Source organism: Phodopus roborovskii, unplaced genomic scaffold (genome assembly GCF_943737965.1).
Source record: "Phodopus roborovskii unplaced genomic scaffold, PHOROB, whole genome shotgun sequence".
Classification (NCBI taxonomy): domain Eukaryota; kingdom Metazoa; phylum Chordata; class Mammalia; order Rodentia; family Cricetidae; genus Phodopus; species Phodopus roborovskii.
In genome coordinates this window covers 1,780,278-1,799,752 of record NW_026126460.1, presented here as the reverse complement: position 1 = coordinate 1,799,752, position 19,475 = coordinate 1,780,278, and the positions used below count along the sequence as shown (strand labels likewise).

The 19,475-nt window shown below is 41.7% G+C and overlaps 1 protein-coding gene across 1 annotated transcript in view; it reads left to right on the top strand.

Annotated features, from left to right (window-relative positions):
- Nucleotides 1-19,475, top strand: part of Dnah7 (dynein axonemal heavy chain 7) — a 201,071-nt gene that overhangs the window by 37,341 nt on the left and 144,255 nt on the right. Inside the window, exons 14-15 of the mRNA XM_051190199.1 lie at nucleotides 527-1,212; nucleotides 2,881-3,067. Of these exons, the coding sequence (XP_051046156.1) occupies nucleotides 527-1,212; nucleotides 2,881-3,067 (873 nt within the window). The remainder of the gene's footprint in view (nucleotides 1-526; nucleotides 1,213-2,880; nucleotides 3,068-19,475) is intronic.

The following is a 19,475-nucleotide window of genomic DNA, read 5'->3' as shown; positions in this document are numbered from 1 at the left end:
AAACCATTTCATTTGTAACATAGGTTAGTTCAGAGGGAATGTGTTAGGCCAATATGCCAGATACAGAAAAATACAAATTGCATGATGGAATTGAGGAGAGTGATGCCTGTAGAGGCAGTGCATCAGACAGTGGTTACGGGGGAGTAGGGACTGGGAAATGATGATTAAAGGATATGAGACTTCAGTTAAATGGGAGAAATATATTGGATAGTTTTATTACATAGTGTGGTGGTTATATTTAATGACTATGTATTATATATTTGAAAATTGTTGAGAGAGCAGCTTTTCAGGGTGAGGTAATGCACATACATATTCATTAGCTCAAGTTCCTCATTTCAAACTACATACAGATGTACACCATCAAGATACATGTTCTGTTAATTTTAAGAGAAAATAAACAGGAACTAGATTAAAACTCAGTCCTTACACTCATTGGATTTACTGTCAGGGCTCAGGGTGTGCTGGTGATTAACATTTTAAACATCATTCACTTTCAGAATCACTTACTCACCGCCCATCTTTTCAGATTGAGCAGTTTAATGCAGAAGAGGAGGCATTTGGCTGGATCCCATCAGTGTATCCTCAACGTAAAAAGATCCAAGATGGTCTGAACCCTTATCTCCGTCTCTATGAAACTGCTGTGGAGTTTAGTACCAAGCACAGAGCCTGGACAGAAGGACCATATCATAAGGTGAACCCAGACCAAGTCGAAACCGATGTTGGGAATTACTGGAGAGGACTCTATAAGCTAGAGAAGGCCTTCCACGATTCTCCAAATGCACTGGCAATGACAAAAAAAGTAAGATCGAGAGTGGAAGAATTCAAACAGTACATTCCTCTCATCCAGGTGATCTGTAATCCTGGTCTGCGCCCCAGGCACTGGGAGGCCATGTCTGCCATCGTTGGCTTCCCCATGCAGCCAGCCGATGACTCTACTGTTTTCTCCTTCATAGACATGAATCTGGACCCATTTTTAGACAGATTTGAAGGCATTAGTGAAGCTGCTAGCAAAGAATATTCTCTTGAAAAGGCCATGGATAAGATGATCACTGAATGGGATGCAATGGAATTCGTCATTCTTCCTTACAGAGAGAGTGGGACATATATTTTGTCATCAGTTGATGAAATTCAGATGTTGCTGGATGACCACATTATCAAAACACAAACTATGCGAGGATCACCTTTCATCAAGCCTTATGAAAAGCAAATGAGGTAAAATAACATGGAATGCTTATGTGATGTCACCCAAGCCACATGCATTCAGTCTAAAGTCCTTCTGGGGACTGATTCTGCATTTCACATTTAAAATTTAAATGTATTATTTCAGTTCTAGTTGTACGTATGTGAGAGACAGAGAGACAGACAGAGAGAGAGGAGATGTGCACATGTCTAGGTACCTATGGAGGCCAGAAGACAGTGTAGGATCCTGTGGAATCCATTGTTAACTTCATAGTTTTGAAAGAGTATGGATCCTTTTAGGCAACAATCAGAACCTCATTTTTATTGCCAACAAATTGATCTTACCTTTTAAACACTAAGAAGTAATTTTGCAAGGAACATAGTTTAAAAAGAGTAAAGTATAACACTGAAGATGATGCCATTTCCCAAATTTGCACATGGATCCTCCAAGACAGCCTATTGTAGTTTCAATTTCTATGTGTGATGCTGGCAAATGCAACTGATTTTAACCAGAAGTTCTTAAAGGAAAATAGCAAAATACATTGAATTCTTACTCCGTTCTTCACTGGTTTTTGTTTGTTTGTTTGTTTTTGAAATGTGTATTAAACAGTTTATATTTTAACTTAGAAACAGACAACCAAATCAGATTACCATCTTCAGTATGCATTTGACTGGTAGGGGAAACTGACTGGAAGGTTTCCATCTCTGGTTACCCTAAACCTAAGAGATGATCAGAAGCTCTGTGATTGGCTGGTCTCCTTCCAGGCTCCAATAAGAGCAAATGCATCTGAAGTGGTATTGCTAGATTCTTTTTCAAGGGCCGGTGCATAATATTATTAAGTAGTGGGATTTTTCTTCTGCATCATAAAGGGATTAATTAGAGAGAAGGCAAAAATGTCAGAAGAAAGCAGAAGCTTCACTATCTTCTTCAGTGAGACTGCTGCCCAATTCACAGATAAACACTGGGGAAAACATCATTTTGAAAAGACATTTGAAAGCACCTTTTAGACAGAAGAGCTATTTACACTTCTTTTTTTTAAATAGCTGAAAGTTACAAATTATCTCTTGCAAATGAGAAAGGCATTAATATACAAACAAAGCTATTTTCTTCCAAGTCCCACTGGTTAATAAAGCATTTTTCCTTGTTTGCTTTCTCTGACAGCAGTCACATCTGTGGGCTCTGCCCTTTGTTAGCTGTGAGAACTGGCACCTGCTACATAACCTTGTCCCCCATTTGTTAAGGAACTGTTGTGTTCGGGGTTATTATAAAGGTGGGCAGGGAATGCAGAGAGATTTTAAAAGTGTGATTATAAAAACATTAATTTTGAAGTAATTATGTTGTTTATGCATAAAGGATCTCCAGTCATTAAGTTTTCAGTGTTTAGAGATGAGCTGATAACCTACTGTAATTTAAATCTTTTCTCTCTTATATATGCCACATCATATTTACAGGAATGGGAATTTGTGGATGCAAGCTCTATCTTAGTTTTTGGTTAGAAGCCTAAATGTGGATGTAATTATTCTTAAAGCAGGATTTATTAAAAAGAATCCTAGTGATTCACCTTCGCGTGCAACTAGAGAGATAGAAATTAGAACAACAATGTCGCATGTGTGGTGGGCAGGCCAGCTGTGGGTTTGAACTTGGCTCTCTGAGCCTCTGCCTGCCTTGCTGTTCTGAGAGCCACTGTGCTTGATCCACAGAGAATGGGAGGGCAAGCTGCTGCTGCTGCAGGAGATCCTGGATGAGTGGCTGAAGGTGCAAGCCACCTGGCTTTACCTGGAGCCTATTTTCAGCTCTCCTGACATCATGTCTCAGATGCCAGAAGAAGGCAGGCGCTTTACGGCTGTTGATAAAACGTGGAGAGATGTGATGAAAACTGTGGTTCAAGTAGGTAAAAGTCTCTGAGAATGCAACTATGTAATAGAAGTTATATGACTTTTGTTTTTAAAAAGCTACATGAGGGCTGGAGAGATGGCTCACTGGTTAAACACACTGGCTGCTTTTCCAGATGACCAGGGTTCAATTCCCGACACCCATATGGAAGCTCACAACTGTCTGTAACTCCAGTTCCAGGGGATACAACATCCTCACACAGAGATAAATGCAGGCAAAACACCAATGCACATGAAATAAAAATAAATAAATTTTTAAAAATCCATATGAACAGTTACTGTTCCTAATAAGCCATTACTTTCCCCCAATATACATTCCCTTTTCAGCTATGATTTTAGGATTCCAAAGAAGTGTGAAAATCAATTGTTTGCACATGCCTTTAATCCCAGGACTTGGGAGGCAGAGGCAGGTAGAACTCTGTGAGTTTGAGGCCAGTCTGGTCTACAGAGCTAGTCCTAGGACAGGTTCCAAAGCAATAAAGAGAAACTTTGTCTCAAAAAACCAATAAGTAAATAAATAAATATAAGAAAAAAATAAAAAGAAATTAAAAAATAGAGATTTTTGTCTTAATTCCTCTTGGAGGCCTACACTGCATGGAGTTTACTCAGTGACCTTTGTTTGTTGGCATGGTTTTATACCAGAGGCTCTGCTAGGAAGCCAGCATCCTCTCTGGATGCTATGTCTATCCAGGCCCTGTCTCCATGCCGTGGCCTCTTTGTTCTCTATTGCACTGTGACAGGAAATGACCAGCAAGCATTCCTGCTGCTCAGGCAAGAGTATCTCTCTTAGGGAGTTTAAAATAAAAAATGCAAAAAGAAGTCCATCCAGAGGGTCTAATAAATGCAAACAAAATACAATAAGGTTAAAAAACAAAACATAGATCCTGGAGAGGAGAACTTAAGCCAAGGAGGAATTTAATAATGCATAGTCACACTAAAGAACATCATGCACAAGATTCAGTACAAAGGTACTGGCTTCATTATCTCAAGAACATGAACTTCTCCATTGATATTTTAATCAAATACCCTGTAACATAGAAGAACTACATATAAATGCCTTAACCTGAATAACAATGTGCACATATTTATAAAGTTATGCCCATAGTCCTAAATAGATATCATCATTTATCAATGGCAATTATATATTTGACAGAACAATTTCAGGAAGATGAACATGGGTTTGTTTACTGGGCTCACTTCAGTTTTTTAATATTAATATCAAATATGTACAAATGAAGCTGTAAAATTAATCACAGTGTAATTAACAGAGCTGTTAGTGAGTTACTGTGTAACAGAGTCGTTTCTAGTGTAGTACACAAATATAATCTGTCATACAGTTTCCTCACCACAATGCAAAGCCCTAGTGACGTGCATTAATTTCATTAAGAAAGGGTTCACTAGAATTTTTGTTTCCCCATATTTAAAGTAGATATTTATATTTATCTCACTGGTATAATATATATTTATGCACAGTCTCACTTTGTAGCCCTAGCTGGCCTGGAACTTGCCACCAGGCTAACCTCAAACCCAGAGAGATGCATTTGCACCTGTCTCCTAAGTGTTGGGATAAAAGGCATGCACAACCACTCCTGGAAAGAAGTATTTTTGATATTTGATGCAAATATCCTTTAAAAGCCCATAGTTCTAAGGCGTTTTATACATTGTTTGGTGTCTAGAAGGGGAAGCTATGCTGGCCTGAGCAAAGACAGAAGGGATCATTACGGCCATATGGAATTGTGCAACTCAAAGTAGTGAACGGCTCATAACACTAATTTCCAAACAAATAGGTTTGAGTTTTGTGGTTACTGCTGTTTGTTTTGGTTACACTTCATTAATGTTTGTTGCATGATGTTACTGTTTTCCCAAAGGTTTTTGCATGTTCATATTCTCAGTTGTAATATTCAGAGAAGATCTTGTGTACACTCTCCAAAGCCTTGAAGATAAGCATATGGCCATATTTTCTCAGGAAGCCTCATGAGATGGTCTGTGTGGTAGATCAACGGCTTGGCACAAGAGGTTTCCCTTTCATCCTTAGGGGTCCTAAGAAAGGTTCTCTATGTGGTTGACTTTTCCATGACAAAATTCCTGAGGTTAAGAACAGAATTTCATGGCTATTGTTAGCATGATAGGCTTGACTGACATCTCAGTCTCTTATCCATATAATGACCAGAGTATAAACATTAAGTAATTTTATGGTTTTTTTTTCACTGTGTACACAACCCAAATACCTTCCTCATTCCAAGACCTTTCATTGTACTTCTAGAGATTTCCTATTGTTTTTGGTTATTAGCACAGTTTTGTCTATGAAGACTTGTCTCTTTCAGAAGTCCAGGTTCATAATCTGCCCTGACTCTTCTCCAAACAGCACAGGTAAAACTGAGGCTCTGGATGATGAGGGGACCCCTTCCCCACTCTGTGCCTGTCATTCAGACACATATGATCTAGTGTTGGGACAAGGACAGAGTGAAGGGAAACAGAGCAGAGGAGGACAGTAGGAACTGGAGAGGATGTGGGAAAAGGGACACATAGTGTAAGAGCACTTCTGGTGCTCACTGCCACACGGGCTGTTCCTCTTGTGGGTGGGTCATAAGATGAACAACCCTGTATCAAGGATGTTCAGGGATTTCCGTCTCCTTAAATATCTGTAATTTCTTATGGTGAAAGCTTCCAAGCCATTTTCTTCTGACCATTTGAAGCACACAGTTTATTATTGTCGCCCATAATCATGTTACTGTTCAGTAGCATCCCCCTGAACCTTTGCCCCTGCTTGGTAACAAAGCACTGTGCATTGGTGAAACCTTCCCCAAACCTCCCTCCTGCTCTGGTCTCCTCAGCTTCTCATAGCCGCCAGTCTAATCTCGACTTCTGGGTGGCCAGCCTTTTTTACGATTCCACACACGAGTGAGATCACGTGGTACTTGTGTTTGTGGTCTGGTTCATTTCACTTAACGTAATGATCCCAGTACAACATAATGTGTGCAGTCACAGACAACAAGATCTCAGTTCAGTTGTTTGCCTTTCCTGGCTATGCAGTGTAAGAGTCTGTTCAACACACTGATTTCAGTGTTTTATGTGCTCTTAGTGGGGTCACTGGATCACGTGTTGCTTCTGTTTTGAGCTTTTCCCAGGAAAAGACCGTTTTCCATTATGGCCGTATGAACTTAAATTCTCACTGTGAAAGAGGGACCCTTGGGTTTTTCTCTGGCATTACTTTCACTGGTTAGCTGTACACTTTCCTATGCTTTCTACTCATTGTGTGCAAATGTCTCTTGAAGTTTACTGAGCTGCCTCTGTTTGCTTTCCTGTAGGATTTCTCTAGTAGAGTTCTAGTCTCACAGCTTCTGTTTGCCTGGCAGTGGTTTTGTCCCTCCTCCCTTCTCAAAGGATAGTTTTGATTGGGTACAGTGTTTTTGACTGGCAGGTTTTCTCCTTCAGCGCTTGAGACTCTCATGCCACTGCTGTCTCTGGTCCACTGGCTGTTGCTACTTCCTTCCCCGTGCTCAGCTGAGGAGAGCTTGCTTCATTGTTGCCTGTTTAGAACTTGACACTAAGTGTGGGGTACACTTGAGTTCAATCTGCTTGATGACATTTTTAACTTCCCTGCTTCTAATATTTGTATCCTTCCCTATGTTTGCCAATTTTTTTAAAATCTGTAATAAATTTTGTACTCTGCTGACATTCTCAAGTATCCCTTTGAACCCTAGTACCCAAATATTTGCTGTCTTAATGCGGGCCCACAGTTGCTGTAGGTTTTCTTCATTTCTCTTCATTCCCTCTTTGTTTCCCCCTGCAGCTGTATTTTGAAACAGCTCCCTTCCCATTCTCTAGTGTTTCTTTGGGGAAACCTAGCCCGCTCTTGATACCTTCAACCACATTTTAAATTTGGCTTGTTCTATTTTCAATTAGATTTTGGGTTGAGTTTTATAAATTGCTTTCATCTCTTTTGAAAGTTTCTTTGTAATAGAACCAAATTGCTTTTGTGTTTGTTGGATTTCATTGAGTTTTCTTAAAGCAGCTGGTGAAAACTCTTCATCACCGTCCCAGTCATCCACAGTGATGGCTGTCTGGTCAATTCCTGGAGTCTCATGTTGACTGTTATGGGAGAATGCAGTTTCTTTAAAGTCTTGGTGCCTGTTGGTATATGATGTCATCGGGGCATTGGAGGAGTACACTTAAGTCATCTTCCCAACCTGGCTTTGTACTTGTCATTCTAGGACCTCTAAATGGGCAGCTTGCCTACTTCTGAGGCATTAGTCATTAATTCTCTTTTTAGTGCTGGGAGGCACCCAGGCCCAGGTTGTTCAGGAATCTGCTGCTGGTGTGTGGTCACTGTCTAAGTACCAGAGGGTGATCCAAAGATGCGTGTGTATCAAGTGTGTGTTGTTCTGATGAACTAGTGGAAGCTGTACTTTATTCCTACAAGATTATTCCTAGGAGAATAAGACCTGGACCCCATTCTCATTTATAATAACCAGGCTGCGATCAGGAAGTATAGACTGGCTCCACGTAGAATCACCAAAGATGAACCAGCCTCAAGTTTCCATGTCACATCCGCAGGCAGCAATACTACCAAAGTTGTTAACACTCAGTCCACATACAAGCATATCCCTAGTCTAAGACAAAAGCTGGAAGTGCTATGGACAGCTTACTGCTAAGTTCCACTCATGCATGACCCCAGAATGCTGCAGCCAGCTCTGGGAAGAAGGATCTGATGATAGACAGGGACTGTATATCTTCCTCTAGCACTAGACCTGTTGAGAGGCTCTGTGCTTTATCTTGGAGATAAAGGCCATTGAGCTATTAGGTATAGATGATGTTGATGGAAATTTCTGTCCTGCCCAGTCCCACAGCCTTTTAGTCCCAAATAAACACACAGAGGCTTAAGTTAGTTATAGACTGTTTGGCCTATTGCTCAGCTTTCTTATTGTCTGTCTATCTCTTAATTATTAACCCATTTCTATTCATCTGTGTATCTCTATGTGGTCTTGGCTTGCCAGTGATGCCCCAGGTTTATTGCTTCCTCAGCACTCTATTACCTTTCTCCATATGTTTGGATTTCTTGCCTGGCTAAATCCTGCCTGCTCATTGGCTGAAGCAGCTTTATTCATCAACCAATAAGAGAATATATATTCACGACACACAGAAGGACATCCTCCATCATTATATGTCTCTGACTGCTGATAGACTTTACCCTTACCATGTTCTTTAGGGTTGGGTGACATCGAGAATTGGCTGCATCTTGAACATTAACTTCCAGTGGTAGCGTTTGGTGCATGCCTGTAACTGGTAGTTCAAGCTCACAGTCCCTGCATGCAGTTCAAAAAATCCCTTATTGAAACTGAGTAGTTGTTCTTGCATATTTTATAGGCAAGTCTTTACAGTGGTTCCTGGATTAGGTAAATATGACAGGACTTTGAAATACAAGAGGTCTATGAGGGATTTAACAAAATGGTATAATTTAGTATTTTAAATTCTCTGCTTCAGATGTATTCAGAGGACAAGGAATATCTGTGATTGCTTTTCTTAGAACTGTGGTTTGACATAGACCAAAATATTGTAGAGTCTGATCCAATGACTTGCTGACTTAAGATGTATCTGTACAGTCTTTCTGAACTTGTTCTGTGAAACATGGTTTACCCACTGAGGAAGAAGAGAATGTCTAGAACTAGAATGGGGACATTTGAATGTGTTTGATTGACACTAGGTACTCAGCACCTCCAATCCTGCTGGCTCTTACTAGAAGTCTTGGCATAGCTCTGTAGAAATTTGGGTAGCAATATATTGTAATGGTGTTTGCTTAGGAGGAAAGAGTCTCTTAGACATGGTAAAATATGATGTAGACACAGTTACCAAAGACTCTGGATTCAGTGTGCTAGTCAAAGAGGCATGAGTGGTTCTGTTGACCAACCAACCTCTATGGCTTACTTCAGTGAGATGAAAGAATCTTTGATATGACCTAAGGAAACTGGACAATTATTTATAGACACTTAGCAATATATGCCTCTTCCTTTCAGAAGTGGACAGGGTTACTCTACTTATGGGCAGCTGTTCAGAACAGTAGGAAGGGGATCCCCCAATGTACACTTGAATTTATTGGTGTTTTTTACTTTTTAGACCTGATTTGGAAGAGAGATAATCAAAAGTGTGGCCTTATATTGACCATGGTCAGTAGCAAACCTGCTTAGAAGAAACTAGATTGAAAAGATTGTTATGAGGGTTTGAGGAGGAGGAGGCAGTACCTAAGGGCTCACAAAACAGGCTATGATGCGAGTACACTTACATTCTAAATGAATGCTTAGTAAAAGGCACAACTGTTAAAGGACATACATAACTACCTGGTTGACCAGCTGACATATCCTCTGAACACGAGTTAGCATATGCCATGTGTGCACAGTAATCTATGAAATAGAGTGATCATGTGATACATTATCTAATCTGGAGAACTGTTGTGAGTCACCGGAAGTCATAATCAATGCAGGACAAACACACACCCAAACTCTTCCCATCAGGTGTCTATGTGGTCACTCTAGACAAAGAACAGAGAAGTCACAGTGGCAGGGGTAGGCCTGTGTAAAGGCTAACCACTACAGAATCTGCTCTTCAACATTGCTGATCCCCCCAACCCCCAGCTTCCAAGAACAGATGTAGCATAATGCTTCTGAGAGATCGCCCCACCTGCAGGAACCAGGTAGCCATGAAGAAGGAAGCGAACACACTGGCTCTTTCAGCACGGAGGGAAGCAGTGGGTTGTCTGCACCAGACAGATTTTTCTTTCTGCATGCCAGGCTTCTTGGAGCACTGTCATTCACTGATGCACTGACGGACTCATTCCTTTTCACTCCTTCCACACAACATTGCTTCTCCTGGGGAACTCACATTACAAGGGAAATGAGGCAATTGACTGACACTCATGAGATTTATAGGTCCTACTACAAGCATTGACCTTATAAAGAAGCAGATGGTCTCATATATGTAGAAACACTCATTCATTTGCTGCGCCGAGGGAAGACGACAGTTTGTGGGTATGGCTGCATTTTAAGGTGAGTTCTTTATCAGCTCCAAATAGATGGCTTAAGGCCCAAAGAGTAGGATTGTGGGAGTCGAGACGTGGGAACAGGATCAATACCTTTACTAGTTCATTCAATAAGCTACTCAGAGTAAGTTTGCTTCTCAGGGTTGGCTTTTTCTGTTGAAATGCAGCACTGTATTACTAGATTAAGTACACTTAGTGACAGAGAGGGACACATCTGTGTAGGGATGTGACAGTGGGTCTGTCCCTGAGTGGGAAACCTAGACCGGCTGTGCCATTCCTTTACCACCCTGTGAAGGACAGGAAACTCCAATGTTACCTGCTCTCTTTTAGCTGCATTGGCCCCCAGCATCCTCCCCTTCTTCCTCCTCTCCCTATGTTTCTCCCCCTCCCCCTCCCTTCCTCTTCCTAGTCTTCCCTCCTTTCCCCTCCCCTGCCTCCTCATTCTCCCCCCTCTTCTCCTCCTCTTTCTATGGGGCATACTAACTCTTCCCTCAGGCTGTTGAGTTGGCAGAGCCCTTTTCCTGGAACGTTCTGTCTAAACATCTTCAGAGCAGCACCTTGCCTCCTTGAAGTCAGCTCCCATAGCATCTTCATGAAGATACACACATAGTAAGCACTGTATTTAAAATAAAATTGCCTTTTTGCTTTGGCACCTCATGTGCCCTCCCTTCCTTTCATGGTATTTGTCTTCTAATGTACTACAGGCCTGCCTCAGAGGTATCTCAGGCTGTGTTCTAGACTGCTGTACACACAAAAATATAATAATTCGGGTCATGAATATAAGAAGTGTGTATTGGTGTATATCGATTAACTATACTAATGGGTTTCATTATGGGATCTTTGTACACATGTGTAATGTGCTTATATTCCTCATTATCCTCTCTTGTGCCCCTCCCCCTCCCATTTCTGTGCTTCCTTTCCTCTTGTCAGCGAGTCCCTCTTGAATTTTCATGTGCTGTGCATTTCTGAGGGGACCGTGATGTTTTGATGTTTTAAGTTTCCTGTTGTATATGAAAGTCATGTTTACTTCTGTAGTCTATACACAATAGAACCTTATTCAACTATAAAGAAAAATGAAATCATATTTTTCAGGGGAAAAAAAAGGTGGGAATGAAACCTGAAGATTATTATGTTAAGCAAAATAAGCCAGGCTCAGAAAGACACATACATTTTCTTCTATCTGTGAAGCGTGTGTGTGTGTGTGTGTGTGCGCGCGCGCGCGTGCTCATTCAAAATGGAGATCATGAGAGGAGAGAAGGGAAGATAAGATAATGAATCCTTGTGGCATGAGAACAGAAGGGAGGACTGTTTTGAGGAAGAAAGGGACCAGCCAGTGGTGGCAGGAGGCATGGAAGAGGAGAGCAATTAGAAAAATAATAATGACTTACATGTATGAAAGAGCCTCCATGAAACCCATTACTTTGTAAGATCACTTAAAATTAATTTAAAGAAGGATGGGAGTTTAAAAAGAACATGTTGCAATTTGTGAAAAACAAGAAAATGAAAGAAATGTATCTGGACAAAAATGTACAAAAAAGTCCTTTGCTTCTAAGCAATGCTAAAGAGACTTCTGGACTCCCTGTAATACCTTTTGCTGGTGGAGCCTCTCCATGTTGATGGTAACTGCTGCCTGATGGGGTGGAGGCTGCTGATGGCTGTGCTGCCTTGGAGAATTCTTTACAATGCAACAACAATGAAGTTGCTATTCACAAGAGACTCCTTCTCTCACATGTTCTGCGGCTTGGCAGTATGGCAATTTACCTTTTACCCACAGAATAGCTTTTAAAATTGGAGTCAGTCATCTCGAACCCGGCTACTGCTTTCCCAGCTTACTTTGCATACCATTGGAAACCCTCTGCCTTTGGTTAATAGTTATAGCATCTTCACAGGGAGTGGCCTGCCCCTCAGGAAACCACTTCCTTTGCTCATGCCTTTGATCCTAGCACCTGGGATCACACACCTTTAATCCCGGAATTAGAGAGGAATATAAGACAGGAGCAAGGTCTCAGAGCTGGCATTTGTTCTCCAGCCACACAGAGGGTAGGAAGACAACGGAGTCTCAGGATTCTCCAGCCACGCGGAGGAGAGGCAGAGGTTAGGTGGAGCCAGGCTCGCCTTTCATCCTGAGGTAGAGTAAGAGCTGGTGCTCAACTGCTTTGCTTTTCTGATCTTCATCTTGAAGCTTGAACCCCACTACCAGTCTCTGGGCCTTTTATTTATGGAGCAACGTGGAAACATTACTCCAAGCACCTGCCAATGTGCATGTTTGGGTCTCTTCCTGTGAGTCACAGATGTTTTTAATGACACTTATAGAGCAGTGACTCCTCTCTGGGTGTCTGGTTTGCTTGGCCCCAAGCGATGAGAGGACTCACCATCTCTGGCAGCTCTGTGTTGCATGTTTGTTTTTTAAAGGTGTGTGTGTGTGTGTGTATGTATGTGTGTGTGCGTGCGTGTGCTCACATGAACACAAGTGTACCTGCATACATGGAGGCCTGAGGGCGACTTCTCATGGCATTCTTTAAAAACCTCCCACCATTGTTACCATATGCAATGACTTCGGATCTCAGTACATGTAGAGCTAATGACATGGAAGACTAGAGACAGGTTTATTACCTGCAGCAGGCAAGACAAGTATGCGATTCACTTTCAGCATGGCGCTCTTCCCCAACAGAGCAAGCATGGGCTTGTTCAGAGGTCGACCCTCATTCATGGAGTCCTGGGCCGATTTCTTCCTAAGCATGCTCATTTTAGGAGTACATCCTTGAACATGTCATTCTCACCATAAAGTTCCAGCTGAAAACAAAGGAAAGGGTGTTTTGAGGGTGCAGTTAGTACAGGAGGCTGTCCCTGAAGGTCCCCACATTTTAGTCACCACACCCGTGGGCCCCAGGGATACTCCTCCTGTCTCTGCCTCCCTGCCACCCCTCCCCGGGATCCAAATAAAAGTGCTTGTCACTCGTGACTGCCATTTTCGTGTCTGTTCTGGGGACTGAATTCAGAGCTCCTCACTTGCATGGTGGGCACTTTATTAACTGAGGACCTTGTGGGAGCTAGAACCTTTACAGAATGTCCTAAAATAATGACTCACCTGTCCAAATTGGCCCTCTGTCCTTGGGTTGTAGTGGCAGGCATAAACACATTAATTTTATTGTACATCTCTTGAATGAACAGATGTATTGTCAAGGAAAATAACATTTTGAAAGGAGTTTTTTGTTTTGTTTTGTTTTTTTCCTTCTGAGCCATTATTCTTAAAAGTGAGCTTAAATATTGAATAATCCATGCTGCAGAAGCCCCATGGCCCAGGCTCTGTTGTTCCATTTAGAGAGTACAGGCTGAGAAGATTTAGTATAATCCTCAAAGGTCCTAGGGTTTCTGAATGGTAAATAAGTATCGGTTTCAACTTAGAATCAGCAACTCACGAAGGGAGGCAGCCTGCTCTTTGTAGCTTAAATCCTGGCACTGGGTTTTTCTTCATAGCCATGAAAGCCTCAGATGACAAAAGTCTATTTTCTCTGTAGTACATACTCAGCTGTCTGGTGTGGCCACCTTCATCCCTTGCCCTGCTAGAGCCTCCTGGGAGCTGTACATCTTCTGCATGCCCATGGCTGCTCCATCTTGTACTCCCAGACCCCAGTCAGTGTCTTGCTTACGCATTGTAGGTCAAGCTCTGCAGACTTAACTTTTCCTCTAGAGCTTCCTCACTGATGTCTTTGTCTTAAGAGAAGGCTGTGGCCAGGGAACCCTTTCTTTCCAGACCATGGGGACCTTCTCCATATGAGCTATGAAGCTGTTCATTTTCCGGTTCATGTGTCCACTGCAATGGCATCTTTAATTTCCCCCTGGAACTTTGCCTTTGAATTCACAATATTGTTAACTGTTTGTCACAGGGATCTTGGCTCTCAGCCTGTCCTGGCTTTCAGAGGATCTTCCTTGCATTTCTAGCTTTGAAATGAGAGACATTGACTTCCCTTCCCTTAAACAGTTAGAGACCATTGGAAGGTTATTAACTGGCCTAATTCCAGCAATGCTGTCGGGGTAGGGGGGTAGTGTTGAGGGGGGAGCAGCCAGACTGATTAAGTTTCTGTTCTATGTGTTGTGACACGGTGAGACACACTGTTCAACACGTCAGGGTACTAACACTGGGGATCAGTGATCTCAGATCACCACCGCAGTGGTAGTAATAAAGGTTTGAAATATTGTGAGAACTACCTAAATGTGACACAGGGACAATGAGCAAATGCCTGCTACTGGAAAAATGACACTGACAGAGTTGCTCGGTGCAGGGTCACCACAAACCTTTCATTTGCAGCATCCTCCCAGTGCAGTAATGACAGGAGAGAATGCGATGAACATGCAGTTTATCAATCATTATCTTTGTTATTTATTTTGTGCTCCTCGCTGCCCATGGAGGCTAGGGTCTTTGTTTTGTTCACTGCTGTCACCAAGCCCAGAGAATTGGCTCACACAGAGCTGGGCCTTTGAGAGAGCTGTTGAAAAATCAGGACTGATCCTGGAATTATTGCTAGTTCTAAAGACTTGTAAGTTTATTCTGAAAAACATATCTGAAAATTCAGTTTCAGGTAAGTGGTCCCTGGGATCTGTCTTAATCCTGGAAACGTCCTAGGTCTTAATGATTTCCTGTTCCTGGCAGAATCACAGTCTTGGAGTCGGAAAAGCCTTCCAGTTCTGTGTAGCCACCTGCCTTACTTCTCTGAGCATCACAGTTCTAATGAGGTCCTGTCCAGGTTTCTGTTGTCCAGGGATTTAAGCTGAGGAAGGTAATTCCTCCACTAAGAGGCTGGAGCTTAACTCCATTAAGCACATAACATTATATTTCCCGTAAAGCTACTGGCTTTCTCCATTTGCCAAAATGACAACTGCAGGCACCACGTACCCCAGCCACTTGGCTCCACATACCCGGCTTACCTCCACATACTCTGGACATGTCAATCAACACATCAGTCCTCATTTGGACTACCCAGACTGGTGATAATTCCTGTCAATCAATACATCAGTCCTCAGTTGGGCTATCCAGATTGGCCTTGGTTATGAAGGAAAATACAAACAGTAAAGATACTAACCAACAGTTATGAGAGACATCAAGGATGACAGGAAATCATATCCAATTTTTACATTTCCAGTGACACCTAGTAAAGTGTTTTACCAGCTATTGTATCTGAGACCTCAGCTAACTGGGACCAGTATTTCCTGAGTTCTTTGTGTTCACAGGTTTGATGCAGCACACAAACATTTAACAGTGTCCTGGAATGCCTACTTTGTTGAGGGGTTCATGATAATGGTTAGAGGATTATAGGTCTTTTTATTTTATGATATTTTTTCTAGCAAGCAAGATGTCTCAGTGGGTAAAGGCACCTACTTCAAAGCCTGGTGACCCAAGTTCGATCCCTGGGATCCATATGGTGGAAGCAGAGAACCAGCTTCCCCAGGTTTTGCTGTGATCTCCAAGTGTACAGTGTACTGTCTAGTTTTGTATCAACAGGACACAAGGTAGATTCATCAGAGATCAGGGAGCCTCAGTTGAGAAAATGCCTCCATAAGATAGGGCCTATAGGTAAGCCTGTAGGGTATCTTCTTAGTGAGAATGCAGGCTGAGCAAGCCATGATGAGCAAAACCAGTGAGTAGCACCCCTCCATGGCCTCTTTTTCCAACTTCTTCTAGTGATGAGCAGTGATATGGAAGTGTAAGCCAAATAAACCCTTTCTTTCCCAATTTGCTTTTGGCCATGGGTTTCCAGCATAGCAATAATAATCCTAACAAAGATACACATTGTGCATACATGTGCCCCTCCCCCAAATAAATAATAAATAATAAAGATATATTTCTTGAAGAATGATATAAAATGTTAATTTTAGCTGATAACGTGTCCCATTCTCCTCCTCCCCAGTCTCTCTCTGCCCTTCTGTCTCTGCCAAGTATAGGTTGGAGAAAGTATAAAGTGTGGTTTTCAATGTGTGTGGGGGTATGGGCATTATAGTGGCCACTTCAGACATGTCATCTAACCTGATTGTCACACCAACTTTGAGAAAGACCTCTCTTCTTCATTTAGAGAGTAGACAAGTGGTATATTGCATGGGCACACGGGAGAAGAGGGCAGGATAGAAATCAGCATGTCTCACGCCGGGCCTTTGCCTTATCCAAGTCCTCACTGTGTCTGTCTCCTCATGACATGTCTTCCAGGCGTGGAATGATGGCTTTCCTGTGGTTTTAGTTCATATGTGAACACATGCAGGCAATTTGGAAATCCATGTTTGAATCAGAGTCATTGAGCTAATCTGGCTGAGTAGGACTGACTCAGGAATTTAGAATAACTTCACCACATCTGATTTAAAACCTGGATTGCCTCAGAGTCTGAAGTTTTCGTTTTGGATTTCTGATTTTCAGATTTAAGATGTTCAACCAGTAAAGCTTAAGCATATACACCCCACAAAACTCTGAAATAAAAAACATGTCTGTCCCTAAGTGTTCCAGATTGGAGATGCTCAACTTACCAACTCTACCTGAATGTCTTCCCTAGGGTTTTTTTTTTTTTGGTTTTTTTGTTGTTGCTATTAATGATTTTAGTATTTATTGAACACCAAAAAGGTTATTCTAAAATACTTTCAAATTATCAGACCATAAATTTCAAATATAAAACCTAAAATAGTCACATTGTGATAAAACTACCCAAGTTTCCACAAAACAATTATTGTTAATTTTTGAAAGAAAATTTCCACTTTCTTTAGCAATCACGGGATTTTGTTTTTCAAATAAGAGAAGCACTTTCTTCCAGAAGGTGGCGCCCAAAGAACACTATTTTTGATTTTAGACTTAGGCACATAAAAATGCTATTCCACCCCCCCCCCACACACACACACATTTAAAAACTGTGGTCTGAGTGTGTGGGGAGGGGGAGGGAGAGATAGTGTTTAATATCTATTTGAAGCACAAAAACTTCTGAGAATTATAATAAAATACCTTTGAAACTCAGAGATTAATATCTCATTGTACACGTTCCATGCTTTTGTTTTGTTGATAAAATGGCTATTACTGATAGTCATTTCTTTGCTAAAGTGTTGGGTTTCTAAGTTACATCATCATAGTTCAAAGCAAAGCAAGACATGTTATCTTTTCAGCCATGGTCTAATTATTAACAAACGCCCTGAGCTGCAATCCTGGCACATGGGAGGCAGAAGTGAGAGGCCCAAAAGGAGCTCACAGATGCCTGCAGAGCAAGTTTGAAGTCAGAAACAAAGTAGAAGAAAAACAGAAAGCAGGCTAACAAAAAACAAAAACAACAACAAAAACAAACAAACATGCATTTTGAGATTCTGGAGAAAGAATGAAGCTCTTTTTTTGCTGTTAGATCAGTGACTTAGCCCTGAGCCCCATCTCCAGTCCTAGGAGAAAACTCATACAAGAAACAATTTACAGCTGATGCTTTTGGTTTACCTTTCAGTCCTGGTTGAGCACAATTCAAATAATGAGTAATTCATCTTAAAATTCAGTGTTTACTCTTAAAGTGTCACCCGCTCATTTTAATCTCACGCAGCCTCCCAAGAATGTGCTATTATATCAAAGATGCCTGCCGCGTTCTCACGAGCTTCGTAGCTTAGTCGGATTGAGATTTCCATCGTGTTTTGTCACCTTCACCTCTTCAGCATTCTAAGTTTCTTTCGGAAAGAACTCTACTTTTGCTAATGGTGAACACGAAGCTTGGGAATGCAAGGCTGAGAATAGACTTGGGTTAATATGAGTCATGTCTTAGAGAAACGGGAAGCTGGGATGAATAGCTCATGCCAGCGTTTGCAGTAGGACCTTAAAGACCATCCTTACTTGCACAAAACAAGTGGGATGTTGTGACCTGTCCTGTAGCCTGGCATGGGAGGGAAGCAGAGATAGGTGACAACCTGGGGCTTGTGGGCAGCCTTGCCAAAATCAGGATGGGCAGCTCCTGATGATAAGACTGAAGACTGACCTCTGTGTTCCTCACACAGGCACACTTGAACACACACACACACACACACACACACACACACACACACACACACACACACCTACCTCAAGATCTTATTTTTATACATGAGTTTTATAAACAAGTGAAGTCATTAAAGTATTTTATTTTATTTATTTATTTTTGTAAAGCACAGAATTGAACTCAGGACCTCTGGAAGAACAGCCAGTGCTCTTAACCTCTGAGCCATCTCTCCCACCCATAAAAGCCTGCACTCTCTTAAGATCAGCTTTTGGTTATAGTTCTTGAGACCAGCAGCCAGAGAGCTCCTTTTGAAATGCTTGATTCACTGTGAGTCACTTTGAAACAAACAACCTGTGGTGATACTTGCAAGTGTTTAAAAGTTCAGAATCCCCAGCCTTAGAAGCAGACCAGTCTTGTCTCTAGAAAGTTCAGGAGAGCATACCTTGCCTAAGACCCCCTGCAAGCAGAGGCACAATGTAGACAGATACCCGGTGGCTGTTTTCAAAATCTTTCCAGGAAACCTCCCCATTCTCACCTATTTTTTAAATCTATAATTATAAAAACCAGGGCTAGTGTTGGTTCCCAGTTGTTAATAACAATATTCAAAATAATAATTATGCTGACTTGCAGTTTGTAGTGTTTTCCCTCAAGAAAAAAGAACAAAAGGTGTGTCTCCTGCTACACTCTTCGCTCCTACCCTTCTTGTGAGTACAGACAGCATATTCTCTCTCTACACCTTTTCCCCATCATCTCTCTCTCTCATCGTACATTTCCACTTACCGTGGGAGTTGGAAACAGCACAGCTTGAGAACAGAGTCAACATGACCTTTGCATGAAAGAACTTATCAGGCATAGAGTATTCAAGACTATTTTTTTTTTTTTTAGCGGTAAATACCTTTAAAAGTTCCCATAATCTTCATTCTATTAAGAGTCTATTAAAATATATTACAGCCTCACGTATAATGTGACTAGAAATAAAATTAATAACCAGTATTTTGCATTGCATGCTGCATGGGATAGTTCTTTTCTTGACACAAACTAGATTCACTGGGAAGAGGGAGCCTCCACTAGGAGCTGCCTCCATCAGACTGGCCAGTGGATGTGATTGTGGGGTATTTTCTATAGTAATGATGGATGTGGGAGGAGAACTCACGTGGTCCTGAGTTCTATAAGAAAGTAGGCTGAGCCAGCCACTGGGTACGATCCAGTAAGCAACACTCTTCTATAGTCTCCATGTCAATTCCTGCTTCCAGGTTTCATTTTGAGGTCCTTCCTTGGTTTCTGTCACCGAAAAAATGCAAGATGAACCGCTTCCTCTCCCCGCTGAGTTGCCTTTGGTCATAGTGTTCATCACAACAACAAAAATCAAATGGAGACAAGTGCTGTTTACCTTT